Source organism: Procambarus clarkii, chromosome 74 (assembly GCF_040958095.1).
Source record: "Procambarus clarkii isolate CNS0578487 chromosome 74, FALCON_Pclarkii_2.0, whole genome shotgun sequence".
Taxonomy (NCBI): Eukaryota; Metazoa; Arthropoda; class Malacostraca; order Decapoda; family Cambaridae; genus Procambarus; species Procambarus clarkii.
In genome coordinates this window covers 15,649,528-15,668,047 of record NC_091223.1, presented here as the reverse complement: position 1 = coordinate 15,668,047, position 18,520 = coordinate 15,649,528, and the positions used below count along the sequence as shown (strand labels likewise).

General features: G+C 38.0%; 1 protein-coding gene across 3 annotated transcripts in view; it reads right to left on the bottom strand.

The window, feature by feature from the left end:
• Nucleotides 1-1,225: 1,225 nt before the first annotated feature.
• LOC123767361 (ubiquitin domain-containing protein 2) overlaps nucleotides 1,226-18,520 on the bottom strand; it is a 50,086-nt gene continuing 32,791 nt past the window's right edge. For all 3 annotated transcript variants that reach the window (XM_069312992.1, XM_045757007.2, XM_045757008.2), the window contains one exon: nucleotides 1,226-17,184. In XM_069312992.1, coding sequence (XP_069169093.1) covers nucleotides 17,032-17,184 — 153 coding nt within the window. In that variant the 3' untranslated portion in view covers nucleotides 1,226-17,031. The remainder of the gene's footprint in view (nucleotides 17,185-18,520) is intronic.

Sequence of the window (18,520 nt, the reverse complement as noted above, 5' to 3'; positions counted from 1 at the left end):
TCTACAAAACTTGACTGGCTTATACCTGCTAAAGATACAACCAATGTTGAATTTTATCAAATTGCAAGCAATATAATTAAAAGACATTTAGGCTCATGAAAGGTCTGAGTTAATTACAATAGAAAACAATTATTGGCAGACAAGAAACTGAAGGGGGAACAAATATTTAGAGGTTAATAGAGAAAAAATATAAATTTGGAGTTGAACTCGGTGCAACTCTACAAGCTAGTCAAACTATAGTGTTAGGCAGGAATATGCCAAAACAGAACTCATGGGCAACTCAATTAGAGGTTACAAAAGGACTGGGAAATTGTAAGGAGGAAATGAAAGGAACATGAAAAAACATTACAAGTTCTCTTCTGCAAAGAATGGTGTAGATGGTTGGACCAAGTGTGGTGGTGGTGGATACCAAGGTGCCATTAGTTACCAGTAGTTTCAAAACATCATATGACAGAGTACTGGGAAGACAGAACATCACAAGAATAGCTCTCATCCTGTAACTACACTTATTTAGTAATTGGGACTATGAACAGGTATAAGGTCTGCTCAATACAAAGGAACACATGGTGAGCATGCACAGATGCCCACATTCTTTGCATGAAAGTATGTAATCCTAGCAGCAAAGTAAGGCAAAAGAAAGTACCGGGCTCTCAAGAGGGAGAGCGATGCAGTTCAGTACAAGTGTAACTGGGACTTTGCAGGGGCCCAACAAAGTACTGAGAGCTTGGGTTAGAGAAGAACAAATGGCCGAGTTGAGGCACAAGTCAGAGTGATGCAGAGCCAAGAATGCAAAGTGTCAAAGTCAAAGCTGATGAATACACGAGGCACCCCATGGCCAGTTTAGGTAGTACTAAGGAGTGCAGATGGAGAAGTGTGCATCCACACCCCAAGAGGTACTGGAGAAGTGTGTGAGCAATGCCTCAGGCAATAGGCACGTAACACTCAAGACAAGAAGGTGCCGAACACCAACCCCAAGAGTTTTCTCTATCCTTATATAGAAGATGGATTCCATAAAGAGTTGCATGTATTAACCATGTTTTAAAATGGTTAATAAGTTTTAGAAACTTAAAATGTATAAACTTTAGACAAGACATAGTAGATATTGGCTAAAATGCATTTCTGGTGTTAAATGTGAACATTTGTTGCTAATATATCCTGCATATTTTCAAAAATCTGTGGAAGACAACATTTATTTCCTAAAAGAGAATGCAACTCAAACAACATACAAGTGATACTGATTTTATTGATAATCACAGTAAAGTTCTGCTCATCTTAACTGAACAGGGTCTTTATAAAATCTATTTGCCATATTAACAAACTTTCCACCTGATGCATCATAGTTTTAAAAGATTTTCATAAACTGTACATAACACGAGACCTTCTAGATTAGCAATGCATATCCTACAAAAACTGCGGAACACATTTGATATATAAAGCGGCTCGTATTTCTATGTTTTACTATAGCAGTTGCCAATATAGATTAGTAAAACAAAATAGCCTTGTACTAAACACTTTCCATTTAATACAACTAAACATTTCCTGCTCTCTGATGAGAAAATTTCATAAATATGGCTCCAAGATTTCTTTTAATCACATAATTCCTTTCTGATAAATACATGAATATTAAGCCACTCAAAGTTTTGTATTTAGTGCTGGGTGCTGCTGTTGACACTCAGATCTTGTGATAAATGTGATTAAAAGCCTTAGGCACTACAGCAGTAAGGCAGTTTCCTCTTAAAACAAAACTATTAGAACCTGAAGCTTGTAGAAAACACACACAGGAAGTAATGTATCAAATGTGAACTCTGACATTGTATCACCTTCTAAAATGTATGATCCCTTCACTATAATCCTTTAATGGTAAATAGTATATATATGCATTGAAACTTACTCTGCCTAGTTTACACCTCCCAATAAGCTACAGATTTCACTATATTTTGACCTCGTACTACACATTGAGTTCATCCAGAAATTTACAACAAAAATGTGAGAGGAATTAAAAACTAAAACCTTCTACCTGTGATAAAACTTATTTGATACGAACCAATTTTTGTCTGACAAAGTAAAGTATACTTGCAATATGTTAATGTCTGTCAGTGATTGTACCATCACTAAATGATGGTACACAATGATCAAATGAAACCAAGCCAATAACAATGCTAGTTGCTATATTCAATTTTAATTTTTTTTAACTTTTGAGAGAGAAATGTGGCATTAAAAATGTACTTCCATCTGCAATATTACCTGAACCTGTAAAGTTGTCCAAAACACATTGAAGTACATTAATGCTAATTATATATCAGGAATTGAACTGCAAAGTCTATCCCTTGTGCAATTATACTAATTTTTATTTACATATTAAAGAGCACTACACTATACTTCATTCTCCATGTACACCTTGATTGCATTAATCACTTGTTTTTGTCGACATATTAGAAGTGCCAGAAAAGTTCATCTAAATGACAGTGTGAGGGTATTCAGGTAATGAGCTACAGTTGGTACAAAATAAATTATGAATAATGAAAAATAATATGAATAATGAAATAACCTGAACAAAATGTGCGAATAAATATGGATGTTGTACAATGGGATCAAACCCGCAACCCTGAACATCTCAGATACACCACCAACTGGTCCATGCCGAGTTGAAGCCATGGCCCTGAATTCGGCAGGTACTCGCACACACTAACAACTGGTCCAATCAGTAATGTGTGCACCCAAGGTAAACAGGGTGGATGTACAACCTCTCACATTGTTTAATTAAATTGTGAATGCTAAAAATCAATGGTTCAAAACAGGAATGATAAAAGGAAATAATGCCTGTAAGGGTAAATAGGGAATAAGTTAGTTTTGTAAACTATGAATGAGTGTGCAACCGCCAAGATGGGCTGGGAATAAATGGCTTCAGCTCGGTATTTTTTATATTGTTACCGGATGTATTTTCCGAAAAATTTGCTCTGAAATATTCAATACATTTATATTACATACCTGTAATTGCCTACATCTTGCAATTAGCAGTGTTCTTATTAGACCCCATAAAGCACTGCTTGTCTATACCTAACCATTCATAACCAAAGACCATGCAGCAGTATACAGTTGAAAAAACTAAATATAATACTAGTAGGAACAATTATATAAAATTATTTTTTTAAACACTTCCCTGAAGTATGAATACATTTCAAGTACAATAAAAAACATAATGACAATCAATCTTTTGAACTACAGTTCAATATTTTGCAAAACATACAGAAAACCAAATTTGCACAAACTTTGTGTCATTTATTAAAGATAACTCTCTACGGTGAACAAAACCATCATACAGTAATATACCAGTCATACATTTGCCAGACAGGAGTAGTACCGTATAAAGTATAAATGCAGTGGATCTTATCGAGATAAAAAAAAAAAAGGACGTATGGTAAGTTTTTATAATACTGTATAGACACATAACTGTTAAGAGACGATAAAACCAATAATATTGCTGAAGCGAGAAGATAGAGAAATGCATAGGTATCATTCTATGCTGCCAAACACCCCTCTTATGCTACCATTACAGTTATCACCAGCACTCACAACAACACTGGGTCCTTCAGCACCCGGGCCTTCAGCACCCGGGCCTTCAGCACCCGGGTCCTTCAGCACCCGGGGCCTTCAGCACCCGGGGCCTTCAGCACCCGGGCCTTCAGCACCCGGGGCCTTCAGCACCCGGGGGCCTTCAGCACCCGGGGGCCTTCAGCACCCGGGGGCCTTCAGCACCCGGGGGCTTTCAGCACCCGGGCCTTCAGCACCCGGGCCTTCAGCACCCGGGCCTTCAGCACCCGGGCCTTCAGCACCCGGGCCTTCAGCACCGGGGCCTTCAGCACCAGGGTCCTTCAGCACCGGGGCCTTCAGCACCGGGGCCTTCAGCACCCGGGCCTTCAGCACCCGGGCCTTCAGCACCCGGGCCTTCAGCACCCGGGCCTTCCATACCCCACTCTTAACCTGGGAACAGTTACACTTCACACAAAAAACTATATATTTGAATATATTATTTAAAATTCTTCTACTATTTTAATCCACTTACATAAACAAGATTCAAATTTATAAAATTAAGTACCAGTGGCAAATAATATACAGTATAGAATTAACAGGGTCACATAGAACAAGTTTCAGTATAGAACAAGTTTCAGTGTATTACAAGTTGGACTTGTCACAAAATTTTGCAGGCTTTAATACCCCATATCTTAACCTAGTAATTTTGAGCAAAGAGAAATTAGCAAAAAGAACACAAAGAAATTAGAGACTCTGACATATAATAAATCAGCAAAGAGGATAGGGCAAAACACAAGCATGAAGAGAGCGGACAGAAAAGGCTACAAACCCCATTAATTAAAGCGCAAAATTTTAACGCCATACTAGTGTACGGTATATGCAAACTTGAATCATACACGACATGTAATAAATACTGAATATTTTAAGAAAATTATAAAAAATGAAATGCCTATACAGTACAGTACTTTATTGAAAATTCTTAATGCATACCATACACAGTACTGTATGCAACATTTAAGGATTTTTTAATGATACACAATGTCCATATTTCATATTTGGTCAATAGATATACTGTAGTTTAAGTGATATGATTTGATTCGAGTCCATTCTTAAGCTAACAACACACAAATGAATAAATGAGTAAACAAAAATACAGTTCAACCACAATTCAATGAATTATATGCGATCAACCCCAATTTGTTGCAACCAGAGATGCCTCCAAGAGACCCATATTTGTGAATGAAAACAGAAATTGCAAAATGAAAAACCATAGAATTTGGTTTTAAATATTCTCAATGGCTTTCCCAAGGGCCCAACTTTTTCTTGTAACATTGAGTCCATTTACCAAAAACATTAAAAACATGATTAGAGCAATATTAACAGAGTTGCTATTCATACTCCTAATATTTCCCACACTACGGGCTAATTTCACCGAGAAGGTGAAGGGACGACAACGTTTCGGTCCGTCCTGGACCATTCTCAAGTAGAATGTCCTTAACTTTATTATACCAAGTTAGTCCCTCATGGTAGCTCAAGTTAAGATTTGACTGTATCCAATCCCAAACTAAGAGAAAGTTGACGAGGAAGATGGAAACTTGCTACAATACAAATGAACGAACATTAACAAACCCCCAGCCAGCAGAAATTTATATCGTGAGACTTTAGCTCTTACTCTGATAACTCCCAGCTGGGCAATCAGTGCCGCTACCACAATTACATCCTTCCTTGTTTGGATGGAGCTAATACTTGAGAAATCAAGAGTTGCTTTTGTTTTATAGTGTTTTGTCTGGGATGGTTTAAGTTATCAATCAATCTTTGCCCAGCTACCTGACAAGATTATTTGAATGTTGCTGGTTAACTATACAGTATACTGTATTTGAAAAGTCACTGGTCCTGTAAAGAAATCATTGAGTTTTGTTGGCAAAATGTGTCCCTGTGGTTCTATGCAGGATGCTAGCTCAAGGGAACAACCTCCATCTAGAAATCATGTTATTTCTCAAAAAAAAAAAAAAAAAGGCTTATTCTCAACCCATTTCTGATTGTTGCCGCAGTATATGCTAGTTTATTGTGCACTTCTAAACCAAATTGAATGAAATCCTGGTTATACAGTATTTTTTATTAATTTAAAAAATAACCCAACCTCCACACATTAAATGTAAGGAAAGGGACTACATTTTGGCCTGCCCCTGGACCTTTATCAATTTTTTGTGTGATAATTTTCAAGCTTCATTCACTGTATATAACAAAGGTGTAGAGCTAGAAAAATTAATTTCCAAAAATTAGTGTATCATCTGATTTACATAAAGTTCATCATTACACACAGTATTTATTTTACACACACTTTACATTCGTAAATGGATTAAGGCTAGAGAGCAAAAATTGGTAACACTATTCAAACTGATAAATACCCCAACAAAATGCCTATAAAACACGCACACTAAACAAAACTTGGAAATAACAAGGCACGAGAACTCGCAGCTCTCACTGCTGCAGTGGCCATATAGAGCATACTATGCATTTGAATATCTTGTACACAGCATACCACTGCATGAAAATCCTGTATCTCTCTCAATCTGAATTCACAATATATTATACTATAACATTTGAATGGGAATCAAAATAATTTGAAGAAGACATTGAGCGAGTGTAATTACCAAATTGTAGTTGAAGGATGAGAGTCGCGCTCATGGTGTCCCCGTCTTCGTAGCATTGTCTTAACGATTTGAAACTACAAACGGTTTTGGCAGTTTTCATTACTTTCTCACTTGCCTTGTTCCACCCATCTACCATTCTGTTTGCAAAAGAAACTTCATAATATTTTTTTGCACCTTTGTTTCCTTAGCTTGAATCTGTGACCTTTTGAGGTTGTCGGTTTCAGGAATTCCTGTCAATTTGGTAAATTCCCATCATTATTTTGTAAGTGGTGATCATATCCCCCTCTTATCTTCCAGTTTTGGCATATTTAATGCCTCTAATGTCTCTTCATAACTCTTTCTTTCAGTTCTGGATGCCATTTTGTAGCATGCATTTGGACCTATTCAAGTTTATTGATGTGCTTCTTGAGATATGGGCACCATACAACTGCTGCATATTTTAATTTTCGTCTCACAAAGGAATGAACAGTGTCTCCAGTCTTTCACCATCCATGTAATTAAAAGTAAGTAATTATCAAAAGAAGGCACCAAGCCGGGAAGGCTATGTAGCCATGTAATTAAAAGCGATTCTGAAGTCGGTAAGCACAGCATATGCTCTTCGCACAAAGTCCTTTGTGTGTTCCTCTGGTAACATTCTACTATCCAGAACCACTACTAATCATTTTCTTTGTTAGAGTTCTTTAATTCCTTTCCACAAAGTAATCACAATGGCATGATATATCAATTGATAAATCCATCAAAGTGCAAAATCCTCTCATCTAGCCAACCAATCATAGACGCAGTAAGAACCGTTTTTCCAGGAGCCCCAGTGATCATTCCCACCAACAGTGTTGCCACTGTATATTATATATACAGAGGGCCTTGATTTACGATGGTAATCCATTCCCAGAAACGTATCTTAAGTCGAAATACCGTAAGTCGAAGTGATTTTTCCCCCACAAGAAATAAAGGGAATTCCCACCCTCCAAAATATTAATTTACAAATACATTTTATACTGAATACAATTTTTTTCTCTAACTACAACACAGTACGTATGTTTATCTTACCTTTACGGAGGATTCTTGATGGCGTATGGAAGATGGCGATGAGGGGGAAGGAGGAGAGGTGTTACTGTTTGGAAGGGGAGTCCCCTTCCATTATCACATCAGGCAGTGATGTTTACTCTGGGGTACTCACTATGTTTTGTCTGCATACCACTATGGACCTGGTTGTGATTCACTGCTTGTTTGTCTCACTAAAAATTTGTCTCGAGACACTTGTTTTCCCTTCATTTTAACATTTGTCTGTAGTGATGCATCAGTGTCATTGAAAAGGTTAAGACAACAGCCTATTGCAGCTTGATTTGGGTGAATCGTTTCAGCAAAAGTTTGCAGTTCTTCCCATGCTACACACATTTTCTTAATTTTAGAGGAATGGACATTCTGTACTGCCTCCTCCTCCCCTGAAGAAATTTCCTCAGCTACCTCTTGTTGCTGCTCCTTTTGAAGGGCTTGGAGTTCTTCGGTGGTCAGTTCTTTGCTGTGTTCCTCCACCAACTCCTCAATATCAGCACCATCCAACTCCAAGCCCAATTGCCGGCCCAGAGAAACAATTTCCCCAACATGAGGCACTTCAGGTTCAAGCTCAAACCCCTCAAAGTCTCGTTCTGCAACACATTCAGGCCACAGTTTTCTCCAGCCAGAGATCATGGTTCTTATAGTCACTTCTCGCCAGGCTTTGTCTATGAGTTTTTAAGCACTACAAATGTTGAAATGTTTTTTCTAGAATTCTTTGAGGGCGAGTTGTGTGGCATCTGTCACTTCGACATCTCCGAAAAAAGTGCCCTTTCATAAAGTTTCTTAAAATTGGCAATGATTTTCTAGTCCATAGGCTGAAGTAGAGGAGTGGTGTTGGGAAGAAGGAACTTTACTGTAACAAAACTAAATTCCTCCATCAATGAAACCTCCAAGCCTGAAGGATGGGCAGGAGCATTGTCGATGAGAAGCAGAGCCCTGAGTGGCAAACTGTTCTCCTGCAAATATTTTTTGATGGCAGGGCACACCATTTCATTCACCCACTCAGTAAAAAATTGCCTAGTCACCCATGCCTTGGCATTAGCCTTCCACATCACACATTTTGTTTTTCTGCACATTATATTTTTTGAAAACCCTTGGATTTTCGGAATGATACACAAGCAAGGGTTTAATTTTCAAATTGCCACTCGCATTACCACACAACACAAGAATAAATCTTTCATAGGCTTGTGTCCGGGCAATGACTTCTCCTCCTTGGTAATGTATGTTTTCTTCGGCAATCTTTTCCAGAATAGCCCTGTCTCATCACAATTAAACACTTGTGGTAGGTATGCCTCACTCTGCACAAAATCTTTAAATTCGCCAATAAATCTCCCAGCCGCTGGTTTGTCTGAGCTGGCACCCTCCCCATGCCTTACGACACTATGAATTCTACTTTTTCTAAATTTCTCAAACCTACCCCTGCTCGCCTTAAACTCTTTCACTACTGCATTATTCGTTCCAGGGGTTTTCTTTAGAAGATATTCATGCAATTTTCTTGCCTTTGCACAAATGAAGGCCTCTGAAATGCTATCACTTGCTAACTCCTTGTTGTTTATCCAAATTAATAACTGTTCAACATCCTCAAGTGTTTGTGTTCTATGTTTCGTGATTATTGATACACCTTTTGCTACTTTAACACTCATAATGTCCTTTTTCTTAGCAAGTATGGTGTATATCGTTGCCCGAGATTTGTTGTACTGCATAGCTAGTTCAACAACCCGCACACCATCTTCATATTTACAAATGATCTCTTGTTTTTGCTCTATGGTCATCCTTACATGGGTTTCCATATGTTGAACCTTACCACTGACTTTCTTGGGACCCCATGGCATGATGTAATCAGTTTTATGTTCAAAACGCAAAAAAATCCCCACAAAAACAGAATTTCTTATAGGCGTGATCATCACTAAGCGGGCAGCTCTAATAAACTGAGGCAGGTCGACCCACGTGACCAGGAATCACGAACTCAGTCGACCCAAACATGTACTAACAAATATCATTAGTTGATGATACTATCGTAAGTCGAGTCGCACTTTTCAATCAAATTTACATCGTAACTCCAAATTATCGCAAGTCGGGGCAATCGTAGGTGCCACTGTATATGTATATGTATGTATGTATGTATGTTCAATAACATAGATCATATTCAACAACAATGAATATGATTATACTGAAAGGCAGATGGTAAGAAAATACTTTAAGTTTGGTCTCCCCTTCCCTATGCATGTGCTAATTACTGTGTAGAAAAGGCCTTCTCCTTTTATCAAATGTACTGTATACACAATGGCAAGTTTCCTAATTCCTTGTGATAATAAGAATCACACTCACAAACATACTATCATGCTCAAATTGTTCATAAACATTAATGGCTCACCAAACAGAACACCTCAAATAAATACCTAATGCTCTTTAAAATGAATGTGCACTAAGTGGCTCTGTACAAGAGCAAGATGCAGACAATATAAACTTACAAGACTAGCCTCAAACAACATGGCTAAGAAGTGACAGACAAGCACTTCCAGTGAAGCACTCTTACTAACTACGGACATGACATTTCATACATTCTTTCACACAAAAAATTTACCCACTGTTTGACCACAACATTAATAAATAATAATGAGTATTAGCAAGATATGCTCGACACGTTGTAAGAATTCCATTTGGGGAACATATGGTAACTCAGAAAATTTGTGTTCTTTAAATAAAATTTGGTTTTATCCTTATGTATAAATATAATAAAGACAGTTCCGTAATAACAAAACCTGGTCCATATATGAAGAATTATAAAGCCTAACTTGGAGAGAATCATTGTTTGTACAGGTACTACTTACTTTTGTCAGCTTGAGCTTGAAGTTCTCTCAACTACTGTATGCCTAAAAGTCATCACAAACACTGCAAGAAATAGCCAAAAGCAATTATAGTGTTATTGCTTCTAAATGAAGGACAAGCTCGAGGACAATACACAAAGTCAGCATAGATCACAATTGTACTTGAAACTTGTTTACTCCTAAATATATAAAATCATGCTTGCTCCTGTATATGCCAAGCTAACCACTCCTATACCTTATAAATTGCCACCCACACTTCCGTGGAAACACACATTCATGGAATGTGTATTTCACTTGGACTGTATGGGTCTCTAACCGCGGACCCCACGCGTGTGAGGCCGTAACGCTATCAACTAGACTATGAGCAGTCTTAAAAGGAAAGTTTTCAGAAGCAGCATCCTGCTGCAGCCAACATCTTATATTCACCCATGTAACAATAATGCCTACCCCTGCATGTGCCTTGTCTACCACCCCTGTAGATAAGCCCAGTATCATGTAACAGGGCTTGAAAGGGTCAGGCTATTCAAGCCATGACAACAAGTACATCATAATAAAATTTCCAGAAGCAAGAACGGGCACTTTAAATTAATACAATTAAACATGAAATTGCTTTCAAAATTAAATACATAACATTGATCCTAAAATATATTAGGAAGTAACAATATCAAAAAGCATCAAGCCCAGATTGCTATACACTATAGCACTATCTTTGGTACAGAGTATTTAAGTTCCCAGATAGCATTAAAGATGCAAGTACAGGAGCAGAAAGATATAAGGTGGGAAATGTTTAAGGAGGCATATTCCCCCAAGGATTTTAGCAATGGACCAATAAGTAACATCGAGTAACATTATGTCACCTAAGACAAATTATAGGATATGTTTCTAGTCATCATGAGATCATCATATGTATTAAAATCCAGTTATTTTGAAACCATAAAATGTAAAATTTTGATCTCTTGCATACAGTACCATATGCAATTAAAATTTAAGATTTATTATAAAATCATTGCATAAGTAGTTTCTCTTCATAATACAATAGAGCATTTCTACAGACTACTAACCTGTATATTTTACTCTACTTCCAACTGACTAATAAATGCATCATGTTATGAGAAATGAGAAATCTGTGAACCCAATTCTGATCTTTCAAAGTTTACACACACAGTTTGCAACCCCCCTTAAAAAAATTATATATTAATACAAATGAAAGATATAAAGGTTAAAACTTACTTTACACATTTCAAAACCTCAGTAAAATACTGAGCACATACTGATCTATCAAACTATTGAAAGAATAGTTTGTAAAGTCTTAAACATCCTAGTCCATGTAATTCTTGTTTTCTTTAGCTGGTCAACATCAATAGTGATCATAAAATTAAAAAGCCTTATTAACAATGTATATCTGTATAATACTTTTACTATTAGATATAAACTTTCATTATGAATACACATGCAAAGTCTGTAAGTGTAGTGAAATGCTGCTTTCCAAGCCAGTAACCCCAGATGCTTTCTTGAGCCAGGAACCACTGGGACCACACCAGTATAATGTCACTATGCTAGATACTTGTCACCCTTTCATTATCCATTATTGTTTTATCAGGGATAAATGAAGGTAAGGAATATAATGGTAACTAACCAGTCTGTAAGGGTGAAGGCTCGAGCTATCCTGAAATACCACACAGTGCCACCATTGGAGAACGGTTTGATGGTCGGGCAAATGAACCAGGTCAGGTTCATTTGCGCCCGACCATTGCCCGACAGCTGGCTGGACAGCGCTTCAGATTCGTAGACCTGAGGTCCCGGGTTCGATCCCTGGTAGAGGCGGAGACAAATGGGCAAAATGTTTTTTTCACCCTGATGGCCCTGTTACCTAGCAGTAAATAGGTACCTGGGAGTTAGACAGCTGCTATGGGCTGCTTCCTGGGGGTGTGTAACAAAGGAGGAGGCCTGCCCAAGGACCGGGCCACGGGGATGCTAAGCCCCGAAATCATCAAGATAACAAGATAGGGTGGAATGGCAAGAACCACAATGTAGCACAGGAACTTCATTTTTTTGGCCATGAACAAAGGAAGAGGCCAAAGGTGAACAAATCTGGCCCCTGCACCATAATCCAACCCTGAAGAATGCCAAAAGGGTGTGAAGCTGATCTAACCTATTACCAGTAGCCAAAGCCAACAAAAATACAGCTTTTAATGTCATCTTCAATTAACACTTTCGCCCGGGCATGACGCAGCATTGCATCATCCGTTTACTGTTGGTAATACCGGGGATGACGCAGCATTGCGTCATCCACTTTAAATAATCGCCAAAAATCAGGTTTTTTCCGATTTTTTGGGGACTAGTTTTAAAATGTGCGCCGATGTCTTCCCATTTTCTTTGTTGAGCCTCGTGGCCCTCAGGCGGCTTGGCACACGTCGTGGGCCCATTGTTTTTGCCCCACTGTTGTGACCAATGGTGCCTCCCCTTGCATCTCAAACGTGTGAACATTTCGACTATTTTCCGTGGCTATATTTCTTACTGCGGCTTTAGAAACTATCTACGCTTACTCCACGATGGATAGTAATCATGAACAAGGCCCTTCCAGGAAGAAAATTGCGAAAGAAAGGCTTGAAAAGGGCGGGAATTGGGAGTGTAGCAGGAAGGCGTCTGAGCGCTCACTCACGGCTAACGCGTGGCCCGTCTTCAACTCGTCGGCGGTTGGAGCGTGACCAGGTTTTTTATTTTATATGCTAATGTTCCTCTAGAGAATTTTATTACGAACCCATTGAGACCAAAATGAAAGACCTAGGACGAAAATTGAGGTGACCAGAGTGAAAATAGTGAAAACATTTTATCCCGTTTGCGCGCCCCCGGGTAACTCGTTCGCACTTTCTCTGTTTGCTGCGGGTAATTAGCCGGGCTTTTGGAGTTTATATGCATTTAGTGCTGTAGAGAATTTTATTGCGAACACAATGATACCAAATTTAATCTCGTAGAAGGAGAATTGAGGTGACAAAGTTGAAGAGAGTATACACTTTTCGGAATTAACGCACGCTCCCATGACACTGCTGGGGCCCATATCGCACAGTTGAGGGGTGGCGCGCGGGGTGAGCGAAAGTGTTAAGGGAAGAATTAAAAACCTCTGGGAGAATATTAAGTCTAGAATTAAGTCCAATGACCAGCATTGTTTCAAATGACTGGCAGGGCAAAGATGGAAAATTCTACAGCCAAATTTGATAAAGGAAGCAGAAAAAAGATCACCTGCAAACTCCAATGACAATGGCTCCTCAAGATGTGAATCATAAGAGGCAATAGTGTTGGGCATGAGGCCACATTCAAAACAACCAAGAAAAGGGCTTTACCACAAAAAATGGTAAGACTGATCAAGCACAAAATGCACAAGTGCAATACTACCTCATACTGAAGTGAGGAAGACTTAAATAATGAATAACTCTCATCTGTCTCCCATAAAAATAGTTGTAAATTAGCCATAAAAACTCCAAAAGCAAAGGTTGACAGCACAGCAGAGTCTAAGCAGCATTTGAAGCCGGCTCTCTAGGAGAGATGATGGGCAGGGAACTGAGGCCTGAGTAAGGAGCAGAAGCTCAACACATACATGTATAATTCATAAATGCTCAAACTAATGTAAATTTAATTCATTTTCTTTTTGTCAGGGACAGGCAGCCTAAGTATATATATTCATTGTGCTTATATCACGGGGACTTTCCCCTCCTTCCCTCCTCCAAGGTCTCTAAATGACCTTCTCCAGAAGGCAAACCCCACAACAGTTGCCAAACTCCTGGGTACCTATTTACTGAACAGCAGGCATTAAGCAAAAAGAAATGTGCCCAGCCATTTCTGTCCCATCTGGGATTCGAACCCGGGATTCCCGATTGTCAGTAGAGAACAAATCCAGCTGTACTACAGAGATCCTCATACTGGGCTTCATATTTAGCAGTGTTAGAAGCAAGACATCTGATATTATTCTTCAGTTTTTTTCTGGCTATATTAGCCCAATTAGATGTTGGAGTTCAGCTTTGGTCACTATATTGTGTGGGGAAAGTAACTAAGCAAGTAAGGGCAAAGTAAGTGGGCAAGTAACAGTGTAGTGACTATGTGTACCATTACAGCTGCTCCTGGTCTCTGTAGACATGCCCGAGGGGTCAGACAAGTACTGGGATCCTTGGTCATGCAACTACTAAGAAGGGGCAGATGTACATGAGAAAGTGCTCGTGGTTCAGATGTTAAGAGAAAAACATGTGAACGCATCTTTGTTTAACTTTTTCAACATTTACTGGTCACTCTAATAAGTGGATAGTGGTGTCCGAGTGATTTTATGAATAGGACAAAAGATAACAGCTTTGAAGTAAATTAATGAGAGGAGTTGCTTAGAGTTTCTACAACGTGCCTTAGGCCTGTCATCTTCCGAGGACATATGGTTGCGTGATTCGGGTGTAGTCTGACCTCTGAGCAAGGGGTTCAATTAAAAATTACCTGTCCTAGTGAATTATTACAGCAGGGGATCTCAACTTAAGTCTCTTGTATCCAGTAATAAATAATGTGTAGTAACTTCCTTCATCTTGTGAAATATTTAGATTTTTTGATTTTGAACCTTTATTCATAAAACCTTGTACAATTTGTTACAATTCTGGCTGGACTGAACAGGTGTATAGCAGCACTCTACTTGGGAATTTAATATATGTAATTAATGCCAAATTACATCATGCATGTTATGCTCAAGGTAATATAAAGATGCTGTGTGTGTATATTATCACACCACAGGGAAGTGAGCCATGTAGTAGGGAAGGAGTTGGTGGAGGAGTCATCAGCAAGTAATGCAAGTATTATGAACTCAGTTGGACCCTAGTCATTAAAGAGTTGCATAGGTTGACAAGCAATTGAATCAGATTGCAAACTTATCTTTATGCAACATACTTGATACATACTGGGGCATTGTAGGGGCTTGAATAAACATTAATCGAAAATACTTGCACTATTTAATAAAGTAAATTTAAAAACTTGTGCATTTAACTCATCCAAATTAAGTCCTCTGTTCTACCAAGCTATAAACAAATATATTTAATAACACATCTAAACCCAAGCAGCTCGAGAAGTTGGCTTGCATCGTGACAATAATGTGATCCACAAAACTACAAGTGTACGAAAACAGCTTTTAAAAACAAAATAATATAGATACACACACAAAGATGAGAGTAGACTATCAGCATATAATAATATCTACAAATAAAGTCTACTTTCATCTTGGGGTTTCTATATACACGTATTATCATCACTGTGTACTACACTCCCACTATCAAAACGAGATGTTAATAGAATTTTCTTCTGCATAAAGGTTAGCTGCAACTTAGTCTCTGATCAATCCACTTAAAGTGCTAGTGATTAACTCTAAATTCCCCCCCCCACCCCCCTCAGTAGAATTTCCTGCCTTTATGCTACTCTAGTTCCACAATGCTTAAAAAAACAAACACAACTTATTACTGAAGACATCACAGTTTAAATTAAATCTATGCCAACAGTGCATTACATTCTGAAACAAATTATGTTCAGATGATACTAATGATACTTTTTGTCTCGATTTGTGCACATTATTCAACTTTTCCACAACTCATGCTATGATAAGATACACAAATGCAGGATATTTCTGCCAAATACATGAATATTCAAGAAAAATCTGGAGGCTTACTAATCAAAACAATCTTGCTCAAGTTTCCTGCTGCTCCATGAACAAGAACTATTCGTTATCCCACCCACATGTTACCTCACTCACAATTGAAGTACAGTACTGTATATATAAATGCATTTTGAGCTGTTGATAAATTTTCAGTGATAAGTATAGATAAATACAAGATCTATGATGATTAATAATTGATAAATACTTAAGTTTTAAGATACCACTGAATGATTCCAATGTTATAAATGCTATTGCTGACAAGCAATTCATATACAGAAACCAATAAGCTGAGCTACAAAGTAAACCTCTTCCAAAGATGAACCAATTTAGTGCATTACAACACTAAAACTACTTAATAATTTCCTAAGTTTTAATGCCACAAAAAGTATGACATAGTCAAGAGATCTTGGCTCAGTAAATTAAACAACACGCGATTCAGGGCAAATAGAACCTGCACCGGTCAAATTATAAAACTATTTCACTACGATAAAATGCTGCACTTTGCATCAAGATTCCGTCCAGAATACAAAATAAGTGACCTGGAAGGCCTATCACGCTGGACACACAAAGCTCACCAGTGTTTATACAATAAAATACTGTAAACCTAACCTAAAGTGAGCACATGTAAAAATCACTATAAATAACTTAACAAGTAATTCGGTGAAAAATTTGTGTCCATATTTTTTGTTAAAACTAAGAACAAAATGTATGTTCATAGTGTCAAATCGTAAAATAACTCGCAGTGCTTAAATTTCCTTGACTTTCTAGACAATGAAAATAAACTGACTTGGCAATTTACATTTTACCATAAATATTTTAAACTAAATAATTTAGTATCACTTTGGATGCCTTAATTCCTACCAAAGTTCATTTTAGTAATTCCTACAAAAACAACAACTTTGAACATCAGTTGCCACATTACAATCACTGTCAAATGTTGTACACAATCTGTATCCTTCAATTTATATTTGAATAACTTAATAATCTACACTATCATTCTAGTGGCAAAGTTGGAAACTATACCAACACAAGATTAAAGAAATATAAATGTTTAAATCAAAGCTTCATCACCAGTCAAAAGTATATCCTCAGCTTAGAGTACTATAATACTAAATCATGATAAGTTTTAGCACTACCTCAGCTGATTGGTAAAAAATTCCACAATAAAATTATCCCATAAAATAATCCATGAGCATCACACCGACTTCATTCACTCACTAGTTATGACACGTCAATTATCACATATATAACATTTCCCCAACATTATGTAATTATAATCCTCCTCAGATCCTCAACTATCAACAGTTGTTATAAAGTCCTCGGAAATAATGGCTTGGACGATATAATTATGTACGATATTGCACTCACACACAAGCAAGCGGTCACCAAGCAGTTTTCCACCATAAAACCAACGCTGACGGCTACCATTCAGGCTCTCTTGAATCTGGAAAAGATAAGTGCTGGTAACAATCACAATGTCATACAGACCAAAACAGCAACATGTACGACTACTGCTCTGGAGTCGGTAAAGGTATTAATCTATTACTGTAATCTAATCTTACAAAATGTTTTCCTGTCATGTTCACATGCAATCCTTCAAGATAACTGTATAATCCTATAATCCTTTTTAATGTTCACATTTTGTAACCAATCAGCTATGTAACTGTGCAAACTTATATAATAGTAAAATAATTTTGCATAGTAAAGTGTATAATGCAGTAATAAAATGCAGTGGTAGGAGAAACACTCATACGCATTTAGAGTAAAACAAAGAGTTTTCTCTGAATGCTCTTTATTACCTTCTCTGAGGCTAAGAGTCCCCCATAATTGCCCTAAAGGAGGTACCCCTTATAATAAATAATAATAAATATAAAAATATTGAGAAAATCCGGAGGATTCGAAGCAAAGTCGAATAGTAGTGGAACCTTACCTTTGGACCCTGACATGGTAAAGTTATACAACCTTGAATTCCACGGAATCTACAGGACATCTTTAGAAAATCTGGAGGAGCCATGATGATTCGATCTGCACACTGGGTACTTCCCAAGCAAACGCCTAAAACCACTGAACCAAAATGTTAAAAAAGTAGTTCTGGTGGGCGTGGTTATCACAATCACAGTACAGCATTGCAATACATCCCACAGTAGTCAGTTCTCAGTGACATCCGACACAGCAAACACCTCCCAATATATTACGCACATTGCTAACTCTAGCCCACAAACCTGCAATCATCAGATTCCTGGTCACTACACACAGCACTGTGTTCACATACCTGAACTTTGAACACAGTCTATCAGTCAAGATCTTCTATGGCACTATCATAAAATAATTGCACTTATTTATTTCAGCACTAATGCATTATGCCGTGGGCAGAGCCGCAAGGCAGTGCTGTCAGCTGCATGTGCTGCTCATGGTCACTCTCAGTACTGAGAGTGGAGGGGTGGGGTGGGTGGAGGGGTGCTCACATTTTTTTCCCAAGATGGTGCCTTTACTGAAGGCCTGAAGAAGTTGATGCAAGTCCAGTGTACCCACAGGCGTTTTAAATCTTATGCGGTACTTTAAAACATCCCTGGTTGTGTTGCACATCTTGTGGATAATTAGGGAGAGCATCCCTAGTTGAAGTCACACATCCTTCTAATTGTGCACCCTAAATTAGGTTGATTTCCTGGTGTGAATAAAAAGTACCCAAGGATCATCAATAGATGATAATTGCGGCCTAAGGGTTAAAGATTGTGATCTCATTTCTGTGAGAAGATTTACAAAACATTGGATGGTTTCTC